A 23,468-nucleotide genomic window follows, 5' to 3' on the forward strand; every position below is an offset into this window, starting at 1 on the left:
TTTTTAAAAAAGCCTAAATTTATTAACTGAATTAAATTTCACAATCTGCTTTGGTGGGATTCAAATCCCTATCTCCAGAGCATTAGCTGGGACTCTGGAATACTACTTCAGTGACATTATCACTGCTCCACTGGTACCCTGGTGGCCAATCTATTTTATTACATATATCTCGTCTCAAATTTACAATAATTTAGGTTTGAATGTTTCAACAGATATTCTTCAAACCACACTCACCCATCAGTTTAGTTCTTAATTCTCACAGAATAATCCATTTATTTCTAAAGCACAAAGGACAATCATTTTTACTTGGGTCATCAATTGCATCTAATTACAAAGTAATCAACTGGGTGGCACGGTGGCACAGTGGTTAGCACTGCTGCCTCACAGTGCCAGAGACCCGGGTTCAATTCCCGCCTCAGGTGACTGACTGTGTGGAGTTTGCACGTTCTCCCCGTATCTGCGTGGGTTTCCTCCGGGTGCTCCGGTTTCCTCCCACAGTCCAAAAATGTGCAGGTTAGGTGAATTGGCCATGCTAAATTGCCCGTAGTGTTAGGTAAGGGGTAAATGTAGGGGTATGGATGGGTTGCACTTCGGCGGGGTGGTATGGACTTGTTGGGCCGAAGGGCCTGTTTCCACACTGTAAGTAATCTAAATGCTGAAATACATTTTCAGTTAAATAATGTTGAAAATGTATTCCTCTCACATCTTCGGCTGAATGATGGCATTCCAAATTACTGAACCAATAACTTCATAGCGCTTTGGATTGCACCCACTTTTTTGTAGACTAATACGGAAACCAACTTTGTGTATTGTTTGAACCAAATTACTGATGAGGAGCCATGTAACATAAACAAATGCCTTCTGAATGGAGACTTTGATGACTTTGTCTTGACTTCGTAGATGTTTATTAATGAAGCATATTCAGCCTTTCTTAGTGCTAAGCTCTGGACTCTCTATTTATAACTTATTTCTTATTCCTTGTTCTGAGATTTATGACTGACATTATGTAAAAATGCACAAAAGGTCAACTTTACATTCGATTAGCATAACTTAACTTACACAGTGCCCTTTTTATTAATATTAAATCTCTTTCAAAATAACCTTCACCAATATATTCTTCAGCTTTGTGACAAAATTCTTTTAGTACTTCCTAGCTTCCTAAAAGAGCGATTTCACAAACTATGGATAAGCAAGTTTGTGCTTGTATGGTGTTTTAAAAAAATTCTCAAGGTCAAGGACCAGGCTCGCAGGAAAGTAGTCTGACATAGAACAAACAGCCAAGAGGCGAGTCTGCTAGAATATAAGTGTTTTATTCCCCGCAGCGTCGCCACAACCAGTCTCGTACTTACAACGGGTCTGGTTTATACTCACTCTACGTGTTACCGGAACTGGGAGCCGTCAGTTCTCGTAGAGCGGTTGCCAACAACCCACGCTCGGCGGTTAAACGCAACCCCGGAGCAGACTCTACCGAACTGGAGACTTTTCCAGCTGATATACTCTTTTCCAGATATAAACATTCATGTGAACAGCAGAGCAAGGCTAAAAAACACATTCCATTCTGGTTACATACAGATAAGAAGATTCACATGGGAAGGTGTATAATAAGATTCACACGGGACTAAGCGACACCTTCCATTTTCGGTTAGATTCAGACATGTATTGGGACACAATTTTAACCCTTTCACCACATTCCACTGCTTGGCCCAATACATGTGTTGCATTATGATTCACACATGTATTGGGACATAATTTTACACCACATATGGCACTTCCATTCAGGCAACATATATCGGGAGAAGGGAATGAGCACCAAGCCAATGGAGCAACTTGAAGGTGCATACTTTCAACTTAATGTGTTAGGAGACATGGGAGAAATGCAGATCCGTAAGGACAGTATATATAATATAATACTGTTTTGCTGGGGGGACTTAGATTAGATTAGATTACTTACAGTATGGAAACAGGCCCTTCAGCCCAACAAGTCCACACCGACCCTCCGAACAGCAACCCACTCAGACCCATTCACCTACATTTACCCCTTACCTAACACTACGGGCAATTTAGCATGGCCAATTCACCTAACCTGCACATCTTTGGACTGTGGGAGGAAACTGGAGCACCCAGAGGAAACCCACGCAGACACGGGGAGAATATGCAAACTCCACAGACAGTTGCCCGAGGCAGGAATTGAACCTGGGTGTCTGGCACTGTGAGGCAGCAGTGCTAACCACTGTGCCACCGTGCCACCCTTACTTTATGTAGGATAGACAGAGCAGTGGTATTTTACACATCTTGGAATATAGTGATGGATTTTTATTGACAAGAACTTTGGCATATTTTAGCATGGAGAAAGTGAGAACTGCAGATACTGGAGATCAAAGTTGAGAGTGTAATTCTGGTTCCTGTTGAAGGCCTTATGCCCAAAACGTTGATTCTCCTGCTCCTCTGATTCTGCCTGACTTGCTGTGCTTTTCCAGCACCACACTCTCAATATTTGAGCATGGCTAACAGTCTCAGTAATGGAGGAGTTAAGGTAGTAACAGAGGTGAAAAATCAGTAAAACGAAGTCAAGCAGTGCCTTATTAATGCAGAGAGACTAACTGGATTTTGAATAACTTCTCAGGTTTGAACATTTCAAAATCATCCACAATCTCTTTTGAAAGTGACTGTATCCAAACAGAGTTGAGAGTTTTTAAACACCAGAGTTAGTGATAACCAACAAAAGTTCATAGTTTTTTGGATTTCACCTCCTTATTTTGTAGACTAATATGGCAACTAACTTTGTGCTTCAAATCTTAACTTAAAAGGAGGATGTGATGCACTAAAATGGCTGTGCTAAGTACCAGAGAGTGGTTATCCACATTCACCCAAGATCCCATCTGCAGATGGGTGGGTGGAAAAAAAAGGAGTGAAGAAGTAGTCACATGTATGAAATACTCAGCAGATCAAGCAGCATCTATAGAGAGAAACACAGTTAATGGTGCAGATGCATGATCTTTTGTCAGAATGCTGGAACAAGTGTGGAACAAACAGCAAGGATTTTGAGAAAAGAGGAGACCCAGAGAACAGGATGAGGTGCTCAAAGGAAAAAGAACAGAGGACCAGGAGATGTTGCCAAAGTGTGATCTGAACAATTGACCATACTACAGCCACTGAAATATAGATAGTGCTAATAATGGAAAATAATATCAGGTGGGAAAGCTTCCAAGGGGAGAAAAAGATTGACATTGTCAGTCATTAGTGCTCAGCTGCTGATCTAAATAGTTAGCAAAGAGAGCACTGAAGTAGTAATTGTGAAATTAAGTACGTACAATGGTAAGTTTATAAAGATCTATCGTTAAGAATTGAGCATGGATGTCAGAGTGAGGCAGTGGGATATGTAAAGTATGCAATAGATGGCATCACAGAAAGATCCAAGATCAATAATGACCTTGTTCATGAGAAATTCAAATCTAGAAATCAGGGAAGAGACATTTGTCACCATTCCTCAGTCAAACAAGACAGTAAATCAAAGGCTAGATTAGAGTGGTGCTGGAAAAGCACAGCAGGTCAGGCAGCATCCGAGGAGCAGGAAAATCGCGTTTCAGGCAAAAGCCCTTCATCATTCCTGAAGGGCGAGAAGTGGAAAACTAAGGGCCAGATAATTTTGAAAAGTGAAAAGAGAGAGAGAGAGATAAGGACAATCCAAACAACAGTCACAGTATGAAATTGAGATAACATGACAAAAACTAAACAATTATATCCTTTCAGTTGTATCTCGGCTCAGTTTTAGACTTCAAATGTGTTTTACTAGGTGCTTCCTGCCAGCTTAATAGTTGCCCATTTTATTCTTCCGCAACATACAGGGCAACCTCAATTATTCGAACAACACGGGCGGGGACAATTGAACGTTTCAGACAAATCGAACATTTCAGATAACAGTTTACCCAAGTATTGGGACCTTGAGATCTTGTTCAAATAGTCCAAAATTCAGATAATCTATGTTTGGATAACCGAGATTGTTCTGTATATAGCACAGTAAGTTGCCCACTAGGCACTCTCTTTGATCAGCGGATGCCAATACGGACAGTTGAAACAGTTCAAGCTACAAGTACATATTCACAGATGGATTAAACAACATTATACAATAGAGCATTCTTGGGTATTAGAACATCGGAGATAGCATTTTTACTTTATATTAAACTGGTACCCTGTATGCAAATTTAGGACAAAATTATCTAAGAATTCTGTATTCTTTGATTTTATAACTGTATCTAAAAGATGATTTTACCACTGCTGCAGAAGGGAAGTTATATAAATAATTACTGGAACTCTAAATATCAGAAGAGCTGTAAGTGTGCAGTTTTCATATTACAAAATTTTTTCAAAACTTTTATGTAATACAAAAAAAATGGAATGTAGAGGTAATGATTCAATCATAGCATTTAATTTCTGAATTGGCAGATTAAAACTATTCCTTTAGGGATACTTGAAAAAAAATTAGTAAAAGCCATGGAACAAATGAATGCAAGCTATAATATAAAACTATTTAAATTTCAGCACCACTTTCATTCGAACTGTCATCAGAACACAAATTATTTAGATCAAAGTACTCACAAAGTAAAATGTAAACATAAACATGGGAGAATTAATAGAATTATTCTAAGAAATAATAACATTGTTTCAAATATCTATGCCCTAGACATTTTTTTCATTATTTTACACTGGATTTATGGAAACATTAAACAACTTCTGCACACTGCTTTTTAATTATTTGACTAAAGATCAATTTTGCAGGAGTACTTGAAGTCAATAAAATCCAAACTCATTTACCTTATAAATCATTCACTATGAATTTGCAAAACTGCCATCTTCTGTTTTCCCTTAAGCATTATAATCATATTGAGTAGAAACCACCATGAAGAGTTCAGATCACGTATATAAACATTAGTATTTACTCTGATTAATTATTTTATAGTTCACCTTAAAGGTGACAGAACAATGAAGCTAGATAATCGCTTCAGTGCACAACCACCAGAAGCCCCTCCAAGACGTGACAACTGATGAGGGGAGACCTTGCAGTCAGGAAAGGAATCCAATCTCACCAACAAACTGTCCAAACAGTATTCTTCAAATAATCCAGTCAGTAATGTTCTTACTGCCATATATGTAATGTGACAATGATCTCATAACGTAATCAGATTACTTTTAAAGGTTCACATTAGCCTGATGTCAAACAACAGAAGTGTCATCTGCCCTTAGAGTTGGAGCCTCACTCATTCTTACAGTCAAAAACAAACACGTTAGAAGTACATTTATCCCCAATTGAGGTGGCAGACGTTGTTAGAGCTGTTTGCACCCAAGACTGAAAGATTAGCTGGGAAAAACCTCATGTCAATTGCATTCCCAAAGGAATTACACACCGTTTTCACCAGATTTCAAATGAGTAACAGGGAAGTTACGATGGTTAATAAAGGGCTAGACTTTATACATGTTGGTGGATGATGTTGGTGGAGGGTCTTGCAAAATACCATGGGCACAATGTCTACGTCCTACCCAATCCCACCACAATTTTCCCAGAAGTAGGGGAGGTTTTCAATTGTCCAACTAGCCCTGGGCCAACTGAAGTTTTTAAGTGGCCATTAATGACCACCTAGGGACCTCACCCCAACACCATTGGGATTTAACCAGTAACAGGAAAAGCCAATCCTGACAATTTTCACTCTGTGGGCCAGTGGCAGATTTGCCATAGGGAAGGTGCCACTTAGTGGATTCTCCTCCATATGTCATTCACTTTCTAACAGGTCCTCTCCTCCCTAAATTCTCCATCTTTGCGAAATTCAAGGGAAGTTCTCCCTCGTCAGGACTCTCTCGTCTTGCCCCAGCAATACTCAATCAGATCATCAAATACTGGACACCTTCAGTCTTTTCCGATGGGCTTACATCAACTGATTTGGAGCTGTATATAATTAAAGTTTGCAGGTGGTGGTCAGGAGTGGGCATTGGTAGTCTTTTGGAAAATGTGGTGGTTTGGATATTGGATACAATACACAGCAAACTACCAATAAAAAGCTAATACATCAAACTATGAAAACTGCAATTTAGCTCGAGGTAAGTCAATTATGATCTTTATGAATATCTAAGTCAGAAATATTTTCTGAATTCTGCATTATTTATCAACATGGCACATCGATGTAGCTATGTAGCCATATGCAGGAAACAGGGTTATCTGGCACTGCATCATTAACAGCGTTTTATTAATCAGGATTTCTATTATACAGTATGGAAGCAGACCTTTCAGTCCAACTAAACTAGTCCAATTTGCCTGCATATGGTCCACATCCCTCTAAATATTTCCTACTCATGCACCTATCCAAATGTATTTTAAATGTTTTAGTTGTACCCGCATCTACCATTTCCTCGGGCAGTTCATTCCACATCAGAATCAATTTATCTTCCTATTTGTTGGTTCTACCATCATGTTAACTTTCCGATATTTGTGTATAAGATCACTCGAACCCTGTGGACAATAATATTCAAAAGTCTCTCACCATTCTTAAAACCAAACATTCTGTTCTTTGCTCTCTTTGACATACAAATGTGAATCACATTTCACATTATATTCCATCTGCCACTGTTTTAAATATAATTCACACAATACAGACAGCAAACTAAATGATGTGATAGGATATAGCAAACTCTGTTACACTCAGTACCTTAATATTGCAATGTTATAAAATCCAGTCAGAAAACACCCTTCCTCAGGGACAAAACCTCACTGGTTCTGAAAGAGCAGACTGGGCAGGGAAAGGGAATTTTAATGTCACCAAGTCAGTTTCTAAATCTCTGCCACAAATAGATATTTCTCCTCTTATATTCCATCTGCCACTCGCTTTGCTCACTCAAGTGATGCTGTCCATATCAGTTTATAGCCTCTTTCGTCACTCCTTCTCTCCCACTCAACATGGTTTTGTTAGTGAATGTGGAGACATTACATAGAAACATAGAGGATAGGACCATGGCTGATCATCTTGCACCATTTCCTAATCCCAACCTCCTAAATATCCCTCCTTTATCTACCAGAGCAAAATCTAAATCATGCATGAGAAAGAGACAGGGTGAGACTGCACATGGTGGGTGGGCCACAGATTGCGCACGGGAGGTTGAGACTGCGCATGGGTGGGGGGAGAATAATACTGCGCACGAGAGGGACTCCTCTCACTCTAACACGGAGAGGCTGCTGTATCACACACCATATTGAAACCAGATGCTGTGTTTGGGAGCAGGACATGGCATATGGCATTAGGACGTTTGTTCATGTGGATGTTCAGAACCTGTCCCTGAATTCACTCAATTCATTTTATTTTTAAAAATGCCAGCTGGAAACCAAGGATATCTAAAAGCAAGAAGCTGATTTTTTCATGCAAACCAACTGTCAGCTCACTTTATTAAACAGAAAAGCTGGTTTGTGTTTGGAAACAAACTGTTAAATGGCAGACTTCCGAACCTCAAAATGTCACTCGAAATGAAACTCAAAATGTCAGAAATCCATCCTTTGAAGGAAATTTCCCATCAGTGGGCACATGGCCATCAGAGTGGATTTGTTCACAATGCTGTGAAATGTCAATTCATTGGGAAGGAGGGTGAACACATTACACTCAGAGCTGTTTATCTAAACCAGTGAGAGTCTCTGTTCAGCTTGGTCTTCAGTTGTGATTACCTGCTGGGTTCTGGTTTTACTGTGATGCCATGCTGTACTGAGGCCTTTAACTGATCAGCTGCTTCTCCTTAAAGACAGAGCAGCACCTTGTGTTAGGAGTAACACAACTCCTCATTAAACAGCACCATCCATTCCCAGAACATGCAGTGCAACAAAAGCCTTACTGTACCTTTGTCAAGTTACATAAATAATCTCATTACCTTGTCTGCCAAGGCCTTCAGGGATTCAAGAAATCGTGGCCAAAAGTCCTTAAAAAGGGGGCGATCAATTTTCTTCAGACTATCCTTAGTACTTGCATCCACACTGACATAAAGCTGAGTAACTGGTTCAAGTTTTCTGAAGGAAAGAATACAACATTTGAGGAAATTACTTCATTTATAACTTTCATTTATTCTGAACTCGAAAATTTTTCCACCTTAACTAAATTCCTAAAATCAATTATATAATTATCTTCCCTTTCTTACCAATAAAAAGTTGGTCATGATGACCAGAGTTCAAGTCTATTAATAAACCAAAGTGAAATAGCTGGCAGCACTTGTTAAACACCACCATTCAATATAATCATGGCCCAACCTCTAACTCAATACCATATTCTGGATTCCTCTCTTTACCCCTTAATGTCTTTAATATGAAAACATGTATCAACTTCTCTCTTGACTGTACTCAGTGACCTGGCCTCCACATGCTGCCATGGCAGTGAATTCCAGAGGTGAGTGAAGTAGTGTATCCCCATTTCAATTCTAAATGGCCTAATTCCTTATCCTGGCACCGTGACCCCTGGTTCTAGATTCCCCTGCAACTAGCCTGTCTAAGCCTGTTAGGATTTTATACATTTCAATCCAATTCCATCTCATTCTTCTAAGCACTCTTAAATAGAGACCCAGTCAAACCAATCACACCTCATACAACAGTGATGCCATCCCTGGTATCCATCTGAACAGATCACTTTAAGTCTCTAAGTCAAGGTCAATCCCTCCAACGACTGGAGACTCGTCAGCTATGTAGATGGGTTTGCTGGGTGGATGCTAATCACCGCGATCTCGGGACCTTATTAGAGTGTTTGTCAAAGAAGAACGCTCAAGGTAACCATTATTAGTTACTTTTATTTAATGATTATCTGTCAAGAAATCTGGAGTGTGAATGTTGCCTGAAAATTGCAGTATTCAGCCACACTCTCAACCTGCAGGTGCTGGATAGTGTCGAGATGTGGGCTAACAAGTGTCAAGTAACATTCATCCTGTGCAAAGTCCCAAACAATGAGCATTTTGAACCGGATCAACTATACAACTTTAATGGTTACAAAAACGATTCCTGTTCCTCATCTCTCAGGAGCATTGGCTCATGCTTCACATTCCATTAGAATAGGAAAATAATCAGAAAAGTGAAAGTCTGTCTGCCACCTAACCGCAGCCTTTACCATTAAATTTATAACTGTCTCCAAAGCTGGCTACTAGCCATGATTATTTCACATTTGCTCCTCTCAGAAAGTAGTCAGCTATTCTGAACTGATTTCAAAGTTAGTCCTCGGACACCAAATGGCTGGATTCTATTTCAGTATTCACTTTGTGACATGTTAATGACCTCCCAAAAAATTTTATTCTATTTTAACCTTGAAAAAAGAACAGTATGGTATTTGAACAGTTTTGAGTGAATGTTTATAATAAAAATTAAACAGCTTCCTTTGGTGAAAATGTACCTCTTTTCCAGAATGCTGTTCTACATTGCATAAAATGCTAATCTGACATGAAACTCAATCGGCATGACTATCCTGCACACAGTAGAAAATTTACCTTTCACTTCCTGTATTTATATCAATGACCTCCCAGCCACTATTCAAAATATAAAACTTGGAGATCAATTTAACTACCTTTCATGTTTCTGATATATTGTTAGATTCTGCAAGTTAATAATTCTGCATCAGTTTAATTAACAGTAAAATTAGAAACAGCATTTCATCAGTGATGCAAATTAAAGCACTAAAATATCGATCTATTAGTTCAGAGCTACTTCACAAGGTAACTTTCATGACATGCAAATAAAAACCTGTAAATCATCAATACTATAAATTAGATCTAAAATCACCTGAACTATCAATATCCAGCTGAAATCAAAATATCTTACAATTATGCACAATGCAAACTGTAAATTGCATCTGCGTTTTAATTTTTTTTATCCCTTATTTTCAAATTCTTTCAAGGCCTCACTCCTCCCATCTCAGTGCTATCCTGCATTCTCTTAACCTTTTGAGATATCAGCACTCATTTAATTCTGGTCCCTCAAGCAATCCAGTTTTAAACATGCCATGTTGGCAGCCATGCTTCCTGCTGTCTAGGTCCTAAGCTCAAGATTTCCCTCCCACTCCTCTCCATCAAACAATCTTCCTTTCTTCCTGTAAGATATTACATAAAGCTTTTGACCATGTTTTTGGCCATCTGACTTTATATCTCCTTATATTCATGCCATATCTCGTTTCGTTACCTTTGAATGAAGAATATTTTATTACAGTCAAGTTCTGCTGTCCAACATTTGTGAATTTACTTAATTGCTTAAAACGTAATGCACACCCTTTTGCCCGCTGCACCTCCAATCTTGAACTCGCAGGATTTTGAAGAAAACAAGATTAAAATAAAAAACTTTCTTCCTTAAGTAGAAAGTGTGTATTGCAAACGCACAGCGTTTTTGTGATTTTTGAAAATCATTGAGGTTTACGAATGCAACCCCAACAAATGGTGGGACTCTACAGTACATTAAAGGTATAGTGAAAACCTAAGTTGCTGTTGAAAGTGGTGGTAGGTTATTTAAATATTCTAATTTAATGAATTAAAAACCACTAGTTAAATATTTCTTTACCGAACACAGTGTTTAAGAGATAGTTTAACCAACAATCTTTTTCCATAAAACTCCATAATTAATAATATACAATTTGATTTAAAGTTAATTTTCAAGAATGTATCACAACTTCTTCTATCAGTGGTTACCTATTTAATTAATAATTCTCACCTGATTTCCTCTGGGAACTGTGCATTTGTTACAAGGAAAGTGGAGATTTCATTATGGTGTAACAGTTTCACTAATTCATTGATTTTGGGGTACATGATTGGTTCTCCTACCAATGACAATGCACAGTGTTTCACCTTCATTCCCTCTGCAAAACGGTCAGCCTTTACTCCAGGTACACCTGCAAAAATGACACATACATATGAAAGACTTTAATTTATAATATTTGTCATGTATTTGGACCAGAATCCTTTCACCCAAGATAACTTTCTTGACATTTAATCAAGTACAGGTCATCAGTATAACAAATTACACTTTAGTCAATTTTTTTTAATATCTGGTGTCAAAATGTCTGAAGCCTTTTATACAGAATAAAATAATGTGAGAACTAGGTCTACACTTCAGAGGAAAGCAAAGTTGCAGTAAATCTAGCAAGATAAAACATTAAGTGCATGTGCGCAATGAGTTAAAAATGAGCTACCAGGAAAATGAAAAAGTTACTTATCAATTTTCCATTTGTTCTTATAGCGATTATTTAATTCTAATTTGTGTACCATAAACATGGAATTGGTTCATAATTTGCATGTCACATATACTGTTTTGGACTAGAAATATGCATGACAGTATCACTTTCATTGCATCAAATGCAAGGACACAAAGAAAAGGAATAAATTCTTGCACTTTGGCCAAAGATCTGTGGATTCAGAAATGTCCTGCTCAGTCCAAGACAGACCTATGGCAGAAATTCAAGCCTAAGATGATGGCATTCTCAAATCAAAGGGACAGCAAATATCAATAGATAGATAGTATAACTTATCATCCAAAATGACAAAATATGATTATTCCTATAATTCATCAACAGCACCATATAAAAAGCTCTCTGTAGATTTTAAGCTCTAAACCTCCAGATCTTAGAAGCACAAGGAAAGCAGGTGCATAACAATACTACCACTCATTTGCATCCAAATCAGACACCACCCTGGCATGAATATGCACTGCCTTATTTATATTGCCCCTGTAACAGAGTCCTTGAACACCAGTCTTAATAGCATACAAGAATCATATCATGAAGTTTATCATTCTGGTTCATGATCATTACAGGGCAGTAATCACCAGTCTTGCCCGGTTACACCTATTCCCCTTGAATGAGTTAAAGAAAATCAACAGGATGGATTTTGAAGTGACAAATTTACGAGGATCATGCCAAATAGGAGGCAATACAAATTTGAAGTAAGACTTGAAAAACTGGGGCCATTTTTGCTGGAATAGAAAATACATTCTTTAAATTATAAAGGGGTGGGAGATAGCAGACCTTTTTTTCAATAAAAGGTAATTTCCATTGGAGGAGGAAACAGATTTAAAACTAAATGTAGCACCTAGAGGACACATGGTAGAAGAAGACCATTGAGGTTCAATGCTGTAAAGCACAACCCAAATTTGGGACAGAACTATGTCAGTTAAAATGCATGAAATAAAAGAGAATGATGCACATGGAAAACATTTGCCAAGTCCCTCCCCCAAGACCAAGATTATTGCTCTTAAGGAAAATAAATACTGATCGCCTGCTTGGGTTGGATATTCTATGAAGCAAATCAAAAGATGAACAGAATGGGAGCACAAGGTGGGAATTGGAGGAGAAAGTTTCTATTTCTTTTCCAGCCTAACTCATCAATCAATGACACTGCCATTTGTGCAGTGAACAAAAACTCTTGCCTATAATTTGCAAAATTCTTTTGAAAAAGTTGATTGACAACTTTTTACCTTTGAACTGTTTTATCAGGTTCTGATGGTTCTCGATTGCTTCTTTTAAGATCATATCTGCTTCATCCATTTTCCAGCGCCATTCAGTTCCAACTGGATTCGTATGATGTCTACATAAAAAATAACACAATGTCAGTCATAGTTACTTATTTATAACATCTGTATTTTTACTTGTTGTTTAAAGTAGTGTACTCTAGTTCAGTGCCATTAACTCCACTACCTACATTAGTAGTCTCCCTACAGAGTGTAATGTACTTCTAGAAAACCTCATTAATGATACGCAGATCAATGTAAAAATGAACCAGTGTCAATACACATCACCAACCTTGAAAACACTATCTGATTCTTTGCCTATAACAGTTGGATATATCACACAATCAATAATATGACTGAGACCATAAATCCACAGATCATTTATTTAATATATCATATGAAAATTAACAGTATTTACATTTTCAATGCAGATACAACTTACAAACCTTATTGCCATTCACGATTCGCTTCCCTGAGATTGTCTTTTAATATAACTTATCTATAAAATGTTTGGCCACTTTCTTTCACCAAATCAAAATATTCTGACTATGAAGTTGGACATCAAATTGACAATTGTTGATCCCTCTCACAGGCCTTATACACAACGTCTTTTGCCAATGTCAGAGCTTCCCACAACATGTTTTGAGATACTGTGAGGCAATGTTACAGGAAACACTACCGTATTTTTAATTACACAGTCTGTTTTCAACTGTATTTACAGTCTGCCATTTCTCAATGGTCAATGCTTATAGCAGTGTTTGATAAACAACTTTAGTACCTTCCTTTTCCTCCGTGGTTTAGCCAAATAGTTAATTTGTTCACCTCTCGACTATCGACAGGATCCATAATTTGTGTATATATTAGTTAATCTTTGTCTTGTCTGACAACAGTGACAGTTCCAAAAATAAACAGCTGAAAGCAAAATTCATTTCATGTACATTGTGGCCAACAATAAAGAAAACACACAAATTTAATAGACAGAAAACAAGTCATTTCTGTTACACATCCTGTCCCTTATAATCCAATAGATGTTACAACAATGAACTGAACTGCAGTCAAGTAGTAGGGGCTCAGTTTGCTCAAATGGCTGGATGGCAGGATTGCAATGTAGAGTAACACCAACAGCATGGGTTCAATTTCTGCAGCAACTGAGGTTACCATGAAGAACTCTCCGATTCAACCTCGCCCCTCGCCTGAAGTGCGGTGACCCTCAGGTTAAAACACTATGGGATATCCCTCCCTAATAAGAGAGCGGCCCTATGGTCTGGAAGATTATGGCGACTTTACCTTTACCTTCAAAAATAGAAACTAAGAGTAAAACTGAACAACTCATAACAATATAACATCTTAAAAACGTCTCAAAAAGTGTGTTACATACAATATATTACTCAAAAGAGCACTGAGAGTTGTCAAAGACGCAAATATGGTAAAAATTTACCTACAGCGTGATTACTAAAAGTATTTTTTCCAAAATGCTGTCAAAATATGAAAACGGATGATTCTGCTGAGCAACCCTTTAAAAAAAAACAATTCCACTCCAACAAAATAATTCTTTAATCTATTTTAGATCATTAATTCTATCATTGAATGGCTAGAGTTCTCCAATAAAATAACCTTTAGCTTGGATTTATGAGCTACTTCCTTATGTTTAGAAAATATAAAAATCATCAATTACAATATGTTTTAACCATATGATTTCATTATTTTTATTTTCTGAAATATTAGCTATTACTGATGGTTGCATCCAGTTTTGACCTAAACATACACATTTGCCTGTAAAACTAACGAAAGTAGGCCCATTGTTGTAAAGATGCTGACAATGCAATATTGTTTTGGATGAGTGAAATAAGTTGCTAAAAGAGCTCTGTAACCTAGGTGTAACATTTACCTTTTGCAGAACTAAGAATTTTAACCAAACCATATTTAGCTTTTAGAACCTTTGCAATGCAAAGCAGTTAGTTCTTCAAAGATCATCAAGACCTACAAAATGAACTTCATCGCATAAATACAGGTACTGAACACAACAGTGCAATGGAAAACCAGACTACTTAAAAGACATCCTAACAAGTATATATTTTTGTGCCTCAAACACTAGATAAGATTACTTCTCATTTAGTTGGCAATGATAATTTAAATCACTTGGTTTAATCCATGAAATCCATAAGCAAATAAAACCTAAAGAAATCAACAAAACTAATCATGTGTAACTTCAGTCGCTTACCGCCAGCAAAAGACACATTTATTGGCACAGGCTAGACTAGGAGTGGCCTCCATACAGCGATGGCTTTCAATGCCATAGAAAGTGTGTTTGTAACAACCGCCTCTGCCTCGGAGCATGGACTGTGGAAATAAGGAAAAAGATGCAACAAATCTCACACATCATCAATATTATATACACACATTTAGAAATCAAGAGGAGCAAATACTAGATATCAATGTGATCTAAGTAGAAAAGATATAGAAGGCAAATAACATAGTACAAGTCAGGGACTTGTACATCACACATTAAAATGTCACAATACTAATGAAATGGTGAGCCACCGATTTTTTTTTTGTCTTCCATCATCTGATTTTTATTCACAGTACTTTCATGGACTGAAAAGGTTTTTAAAACAAAAGACACGGACATAAAATGGCTGCAGTGATTATCTGACCACAGGTTGAGCAAAGATCGAAGAAAGCAATGTGGAATCAATGAAAATTTATTATATGCAGTAATAACTGAAATTTACACTTTCATTGAAAGATAATGAAAGTAGTCAGGTGAACAGAAACTTACAACTCTTACTTCATTAATTTCTAACTATATGCTAAGTTTCACATCATAGAAATCTAAATCTGTATGTAACAATCCTACTTGTAAACACAAAAATGAGGGAAGTAAATTCAACCCACATCAACTGTTTGTAACAAAGTGAAGATAGTAAAATAGCAATTAAGTGTGTGAAATATAAGGACAGGACCTGATGTGGAAATAATGAAATAAACAAACACAACAGGGAGTGGGCCTGAAGTTTTGAGGAATACCTCAAAATTCATACAAAATGGGAAGTCAGGAGGTCTATGCATAACAGGGAGGTACTAAAAATCTTTTTTTTTAAAAAAAGTCAAAATGTCACAAATTAGGTAACCTACTGAACACCTTGTACAAACAAAACCACAAACTAAGAAGTGTAGTGCTTTAATAAAGCTTGATTGCAATGCAAAAGGGTCTGTGTTGTTAACACAGAAAGCTGGTGGGTCACAATGTCACCACGAGGAGATTAAAACCATGAACTACAAACTTAGGGAGGAAATGGTCCAACAACCTTATAGTGAAATAGAAGGAAAAATAAAAGAACAAATTTTTGTGATCCACAAATCTAAGATTTATCACACTCCTCATCCACTGCTGCACATTCTTCTGCACTTGATATTTTAAAATGCATGCTGTTAAACTATTTGCATACCATTTAATACATTAACCGAGATGTTCAATATCGGGTCAGTAGACGTTTCCACCATTTAAACATTAGTATTTACAGCTCCCACGATTAATGGTGTTCCCTCACCACATAGATGATTATAACTGGAGAAATCTATTTCAGCCCATTCTGAGTTTCCGACCCCCAATCTCTTCATCAAAACTATTTACTTCGACCACCACAACATTGCCAGTCTTCACTCCATCTGTTGTTCAGACTGTCTTCTCCATTCATCATCTCAAATTGCAATGCTCTAATGGCCAGACTCTCATCTTCCATTATTGCAAAGGTTACTCTTTTAAACACTTGGTGGCCCATGATTCATTCCAAGATCACTCACCATCCCGTTGCTAGTTGACCTCTACTTGCTCTCAGCTCCTGATTCAGAAACGTTCTGAACTTAAATTTCTCATCCTTATTTTTAAACGTCTCCATATTTTCGTACCGCACGGTTGCTGTAAAATCCTCCACATCATCACAACCCTATGACAGCTCTCCAATTGTGGCTTCTTTTGCATCAGCAATATTGTTCCATCAATCATACTTTGGCTTTTTACTTCCAAAGTTTAGCACTCACTCCTTCAATCACAGCCACTTCTGTAAATAGCTCCTTAAAATTTGTCTTAATATATCCTGATGTAATTTGGCATCAAATTTTGACTGAAAACACTTAAGGATGCTTTGGTAATTTACTACGTTTCAATACTCAGTGGCAATATTAGAAGAGGAGGTTTGGAGATGTAATATGACATGTAAGATGTCCAATTACTGTACATGTAATGCATGATGCAAATATTAAATGATTTTTACTTTTAAATACGGTCATCTAGAGATTATCAAAGGTTTAGCTCCAATATTCATGAAACAATGTACAAAAATATTGCAGATCCTTTTGAATCATTCATTGTATCAAACTTTGTGGACTGTTCAAAGACCTCACTGCAGTAAAACAGGTGAACCTGGATATTCAATATAGTCAATGATCTGCAGCATTTACTTCTACACCTTTGACAAAAAAAAATCCCATGATTGAATGCAGTGTCTCACCTGGTCTTAAAAGTTATCCCTGTTGACCCATTTTAATAAAAATTTAAAAGAAGAGGAGATCAGATGAATATAAACTCTGAGATTCATAATTCATAAAATCAGTTACCTTGGTCCATCTGCACAGTTTCACACCTGAGTGACTTCCGATCAGGCGGTATCCTGAAAAATAAAATGGTTCATACTCATTACTTTTTATTAACTGCTCCTGGTTCCAATAAACTATCCACAGATTCAATTTATTTTCTTGGCACTTTTAACTTTTTCACAGTTCAATTTAATCTCGAACATCATTTAAGGATGTGAGAGATTGATAATTTACTTGTGGAACCTTCTCATCACATGTTTCTTCTCCATCCGCAATAATTCCAGAAGTACCAATTTATGGAAATCATTCAATCATACGTCATTAAAAAAGTAAAATCATGGACATTTTATAATTAGAATAGTTTGCATTTCACTTGCAACACACTGTTCAAGCAAATACTACAAAGTATGTCAGCTACCTCATTCATCATTATTTTTAAAACTGCATTAGAATAGTTAAGCATTGAATACTTTACAACTATGTTGAAAAAAAACACACATCTCCAAATAACTTTAATTTAAACACATGAAGAGTGGCAATTTTTGCCATGTTCACAGCTGACTACTGGGTTCGGCATGAACTTCAGCATTGCTAGAAATAAAAGCACATTTTGTCAAAGCTTTGCGTTTTGCACTCAACTCCAATTGGAAAGAAATAGCAAAGGATAAAGGAATACTTGAACTATATGAAATTGTTTGGCACATTGACCAATTGGTAGAGACAATGCCATAGGGAATGTACCAGTTAATAATAATAGACAGCTAAGTACCAAGCTTTACTTAAATTTCAAACTCGGCAGTCTGAGTCTGGTTGGTCAAGGTATTTGACTTGAGAAATGAACTAGAAAATGACTATCACCTATTTGTTGGGTTGAAACAGGCATAGTGTGTACATGGTCTTCCAGTCTGCAAACAACATGACCCTGTGCATAAACACATGTAGATTTCAGTATATGCAGGTGCACACATTGCAAACCTGACTGATAACCCTAAATTGGAATCAGCAATATTTTTAACATGCTCAGGATTATTTACCACATGCTATCCAATCATGGAGTCACATCGAATGCTGGACACTGCATTGAGAGTTTGGGCAATTGGTTATTACAGCAATTACCACAATTACAGTTGGTTATTGCAGCATCCTGTTTGTTGCGAACAGCCAAAGAGATAGACTGGTTAGATTGATCTGCCAGTCTTGATCTAGACATATTATTACAACCTAGCATCACACAGACATTTGTGTGACAAGCAAATCATCTTTTTGGATTGATAGCAGCATCCTGTTAATGGTGAATACCAGTCTTCTGAGCTATCTTAGCCTTTTACAGTAAAAAGAGGTAGATAGAGCACTTTTCAGGATCCGAAGATACAGCCTTAGGCCTGTTCATGAGTTTTAATGTAAGAACTGGGAGCAGGAATAGGCAAAATCAGTCCCTTGAGCTTGCTATGCCATTCAATACAATCATGACTGATCTAATCTCTGTCTCAACTTCACTTTCCCACCTGCTCTCCATAATCACACAACTGCCAATGCTAATTAAAAATATGTCCATCTCCTTAAATTAACTTCATGTCCTAGCACCCAATGCATTCTGGGATAGTGAATTTCACAGATTTATATCCCTTTGAAAGAAACAAGTTCTCAATTCTTTAAATCAGATATCTCTAATCGTAAAACTAACGACTTCTCATTCTAGATTGTCCCAAAAGACTGGTAGACAGGGTACATGCAGGTGCACATGGGACCAAAAGTCCCATGTGGAATCTTATCAAAGGCTTTACCGTAGTAGTGTACTTTGTCAATCTCCATTAGCATCAATTAGATCCCCTCTCATTCTTCTAAACTCCACGGAGTGCAGGCCTAAACTACTCAACCTCTCTTCAGAAGATAACCCCTTACCTCTGAAATCAATCTAGTGAACCTCTTCTGAATTAAATCCAATACAACTATACTACTTAAGGGGACCAAAACTATAAAATATCACTAATGTTGTGTAGAGTTGCAGCAACACTTTGCTATTTTTATACTCTAATCCCTTAACAATAAATGCCAAAATTCAATATGTCACTTTACATGCTGTACCTGCAATAGATTAGTTACGTTCAAGCTAGTTTTCTGAGATTCATGAAGACACCCAAGTCCCTCTTGAGCAGTCTAAAGTTTTTCTCCATTTAGATAAGTTGCCTTTCTACTCTTTCAATGAAAATGGATGACCTCGTATTTATCTATATTAAACTCCATCTGCCAAAAGCTGGCCCATTCACCTAACCTATGAATATCAGTTTGAATTTGAACAAGGGTAACTGGACCCGAAACATTAATTCTGCTTTCTCTCCACAGGTGCTGCCAGACCTGCTTACTTCTTCAGCACCTTATCAAATGTCTCCTGGAAGTCCAGATATACTGCATGTACAAGATCCCTATTTTCCAATTTGGTTGTTATACAGAGTCATTGAGCTGTACAGCACAGAAACAGACCCTTCAGTCCAACTCGTCTATGCCGACCAGATATCCTAAACTAATCTAGTCCTATTTGCCAGCACTTACCCCATATCACTCTAGACCCTTCCTATGCATACACCCATCCAGATGCCTTTTAAATGTTGTAGTTGTACCAGCCTCCACCACTCATTCTACGCACGCACGATCCTTTGTGAAAAAGTTGTCCTTTAGGTCCCTTTTAAATCTTCCCACACCCCCCACCCCCACCTTAAACCTATGCCTTCTAATTGTGGACTCCCCCATGCTGGGGAAAAGACCTTGGCTATTCACCTTAACTATGCCCATCATGATTTTACAAACCTCCGTAAGGCCACCCCTCAACCTTCGCGTTCTAGAAAAAAATAGCCCCAACCTATTCAGCCTCTCCTTTTGGCTCAAGTCCTCCAACCTTGGCAACATCCTTGTAAATCTTTTCTGAACTCTTTCAACTTTCACAACATTCTCCCTATAACAGGGAGACCAGAAATGAATGCAATATTCCAAAATTGGCTTAATCAATGTCCTGTACAGCTGCATCACCTCCCAAATTCTACACACAATGCACTGACTAATAAAGGTAAGCATATCAAAGACCGTCTTCACTATCCTGTCCATCTGCGACTCCACTTTCAAGGAACTATGAATCTGCACTCCAAGGTCTCTTTGTTCAGCAACACTCCCCAGAACCTTACCATTAAGTGTGTAAGTCCTGCCCTGATTTGCCTTTCCAAAATGCAGCACTTCTCATTGATCAAAATTAAATTCCATCTGCCACTCAGCCCACTGGCCCAGATCCTGTTGTAGTCTCAGGTAACCTTCTTCGCTGTCCACTACATCTCCAATTTTGCTGTCATCTGCAAACTTACTAACTATACCTCCTTTGTTCACATCCAAATCATTTATATAACTGACAAAAAGCAGTGGACCCAGCATTGACCCTTGTGGCACACTACTGGTCACAGGCTTCCAGTCTGAAAAGCAACCTTCCATCACCACCCTCTGTCTTCTACCTTCAAGCCAGTTCTGTGTTCCAAATGGCAGGTTCTCCATGGAATCTAACTTTGCTAACCAATCTACAATGTGGAACATTGTTGAATGCCTCACTGAAGTCCATATAGATCATGTCCACTGCTCTGTCCTTTCAATTGGTCTTCATTACTTCTTCAAAGCCTCCAATTAAGTTTGCAAGACATGATTCCCCACACACAAAGCCATGCTGACTATCCCTAATCAGTCCTTGCCTTTCCAAATACATGAAACCCCTGTCCCTCAGGATTCCCTCCAACAACTTGGCCACCACTGAGGTCACGCTCACCAGTCTATAGTTCCCTTGCTTTTCCTTACCACCTTTCTTAAATAATGGCACCACATTAGCCACCACCGGTCTTCCACCATCTCACCTGTGGCTATCAATGACACAAACATCTTAGCAAGAGGCCCAGCAATCATTTCCCCAGCTTCCCACAAAGTTCGAGGGTACACCAGATCAGGTACTTGGGATATATTCCCCTTTATGCGATTTAAGACATCCAACATCAGCACCTCTGTAAGATGGACATTTTTCAAGATATCGCTATTTATTTCCCCAAGTTCTCCAGCTTCCATGTCCTTCTCCACAGTAAATACTGATGATAAGTACCTATTTGCCAAAGTCATCTCGTGTCCCCTTTTTGCCCTCCCGATTTCCCTCTTTATACTTCCTACTGCCTTTATACTCTTCTAGGAATTCACTTGAACCCTGCAGTTTATATCTGACATCTGCTTCCTTCTTTTTCTTGACCAAAACTTCAATTTCTCTCAGCATCCAGGCACTCCCTACCCTACCAGCCTTGCCTTTCGCCCAAACAGGAACATACCAACTCTCGTTATCTCATTTTTGAAAGCTCTTTGAAAGCACTTCCCAGCCTTCCCTTTACTTGTGAATATCCACCCCCAATTAACTTCTGAAAACTCTTGCCTAATGCCATCAAAATTGGCTTTCTTCAATTTAGAACTCAACTTTTAGATCTTATCTATCCTTTTCCATCACTATTTTAAAACTAATAGAATTATGGTCGCTGGCCCCAAAGTGCTCCCCGCCACTGATACCACAGTCACCTGCCCGGCCTTATCTCCCAAAAGAAGGTCACGTTTTGCTCCTTCTCCAGTAGGTACATCCACAAAATGAATCAGGAAATCTTCTTGTACACACTTAACAATTTCCTCTCCATCCAAGCCCTTAACACTACGGCACTTTCACTGTGGCAGGTTCAAATCCTTTATCATTCCCACCCTATTATTCTGAATGGTAACTGAGATTTCCTTACAAATTATCTTCAATTTTCCGCTGACTAATGGAGGTGGCACATAGTACAATCCCAATAGTGTGATCATCCCTTCCTTATTTCTTAGCTCTACCCAAGTAACTTCCCTGAACACATTCCTAGGAATATCTTTCCAAAATACAGCTGTATTATTATTGCTAATTAAAAAGTGCCATTCCCCCTCCTCTGTCATCTCCATCCCCCTCCCCCCCTTACTTTTCTTCCTATAGCATCTATACCCTAGAACATTAAGTCACATTTCTGTAATCGTTATGATACCCCAATCTCGCATGTTCCCAACTGTGCCCAGAGTTCATCTGCCTTACCTGTCAGGTCTCTTGCATTGAATTAAATACAGTTTAATTTATCCAATTAAATTACCTTATTCTCCGCTTCATTCCGGTTTACCCTGACTGTTTGACTTGCACCTTTTCCCAACTGCATATGACTCATACTGATCTCTTTTCTCACTCCCTGCAAATGCCATTCATCACACTAGCTCCTGTAAATTTCTTAGTGCCTTTAACTGCTGTGCTAACCGATCCATGCGATCCAATAGGATTCGCAATCAAACACACTCCCTGCAGAAATAGTCATCAGCACCACAGAAACTCTACCAAATCTCTGACATCCAACAGGAAGAGCACTTCACTCTACTAAATGCCATCTTTGCACCTTAACAATCTACAGACCCAAATAGTACAGTCTTACTGCTCTAAAAACACTGCTCCAGGATAACTTAGTATCTATATTTAATACTTTTAAAGTTTAATTGAGAGATTGCAATAAAACATAAATTTAAAAACTCAACTCTACACAATTTTGAATAATTCTAACAAATTAGACAAACACAAGTTATCTTTTGTAAAACCATGCTACCTCTCATTGTTTGGAGTTTGACTTCTCAGATGTCCAATTATTAATTGCTGAATAATGTATTCTAACAATTTCTCAACGACAGATGTTAAATTAACTGATCTATCATGTCTTACTTTCTGGCTCCCTCCCTTTCTGAATTATGCTATGATACAGGGTAAACCCCACTGCTAATTTAAATGAGCAATACAGTAAAGTATCACCTCGTGGTCTAATCTGTTGAAATTCAAGAGGCCAAGAACTATTCCAGAGGTCACTATTTAAAGTAAAAATTAACAACTTTAAGTCCAAAAGTGAATATTAATACCAACAACTATTTTCAACTCCTTTCACTTAAACCTATCTTTTACCTCCCATTCTACAATACTAATTCGATAAAAAAGTCCCAATTAAGATGTACAAAAAAAAAATCCCATTTCAAATCCTGTCAGCTTTGCCGAACCTCCTTTGTAGATTCTTCCCAAGTCGGTTTTGATGTTCTGTTGTACAGACTCCTTCCACAGATACTCTCAGAGAGCTCTTGAACTAGCAGCTGACATGTGTTGATCTTTTAGCAGTTCTCTTTCTAGCTGTTTAAAATGTCCAGTTTTATACCCCAAAACATCAGATTGTTTTATTGGTTTAATATTATAAAAATACTAAATTTAAATTTGATTGGATTCTTGTATCTTGGGGCATCATTTATTGGCTGAATCTGAATTTGTTTGTGTCTCATGGCA

The 23,468-nt window shown here is 37.8% G+C and overlaps 1 protein-coding gene across 4 annotated transcripts in view; it reads right to left on the reverse strand.

The window, feature by feature from the left end:
- The window catches only part of tyw1 (tRNA-yW synthesizing protein 1 homolog (S. cerevisiae)), a 124,637-nt gene that overhangs the window by 62,910 nt on the left and 38,259 nt on the right, over window positions 1-23,468 (reverse strand). For all 4 annotated transcript variants that reach the window (XM_087977418.1, XM_043718611.2, XM_043718610.2 and 1 more), the window contains 5 exons: window positions 17,108-17,160; window positions 14,712-14,830; window positions 12,458-12,567; window positions 10,700-10,877; window positions 7,900-8,035 (listed from right to left, as the gene is read on the reverse strand). In XM_087977418.1, the coding sequence (XP_087833544.1) occupies window positions 7,900-8,035; window positions 10,700-10,877; window positions 12,458-12,567; window positions 14,712-14,830; window positions 17,108-17,160 (596 nt within the window). The remainder of the gene's footprint in view (window positions 1-7,899; window positions 8,036-10,699; window positions 10,878-12,457; window positions 12,568-14,711; window positions 14,831-17,107; window positions 17,161-23,468) is intronic.

This window comes from Chiloscyllium plagiosum, unplaced genomic scaffold (assembly GCF_037043375.1).
Source record: "Chiloscyllium plagiosum isolate Xiang-an unplaced genomic scaffold, Cpla_swu_hap1 HiC_scaffold_31, whole genome shotgun sequence".
Taxonomy (NCBI): domain Eukaryota; kingdom Metazoa; phylum Chordata; class Chondrichthyes; order Orectolobiformes; family Hemiscylliidae; genus Chiloscyllium; species Chiloscyllium plagiosum.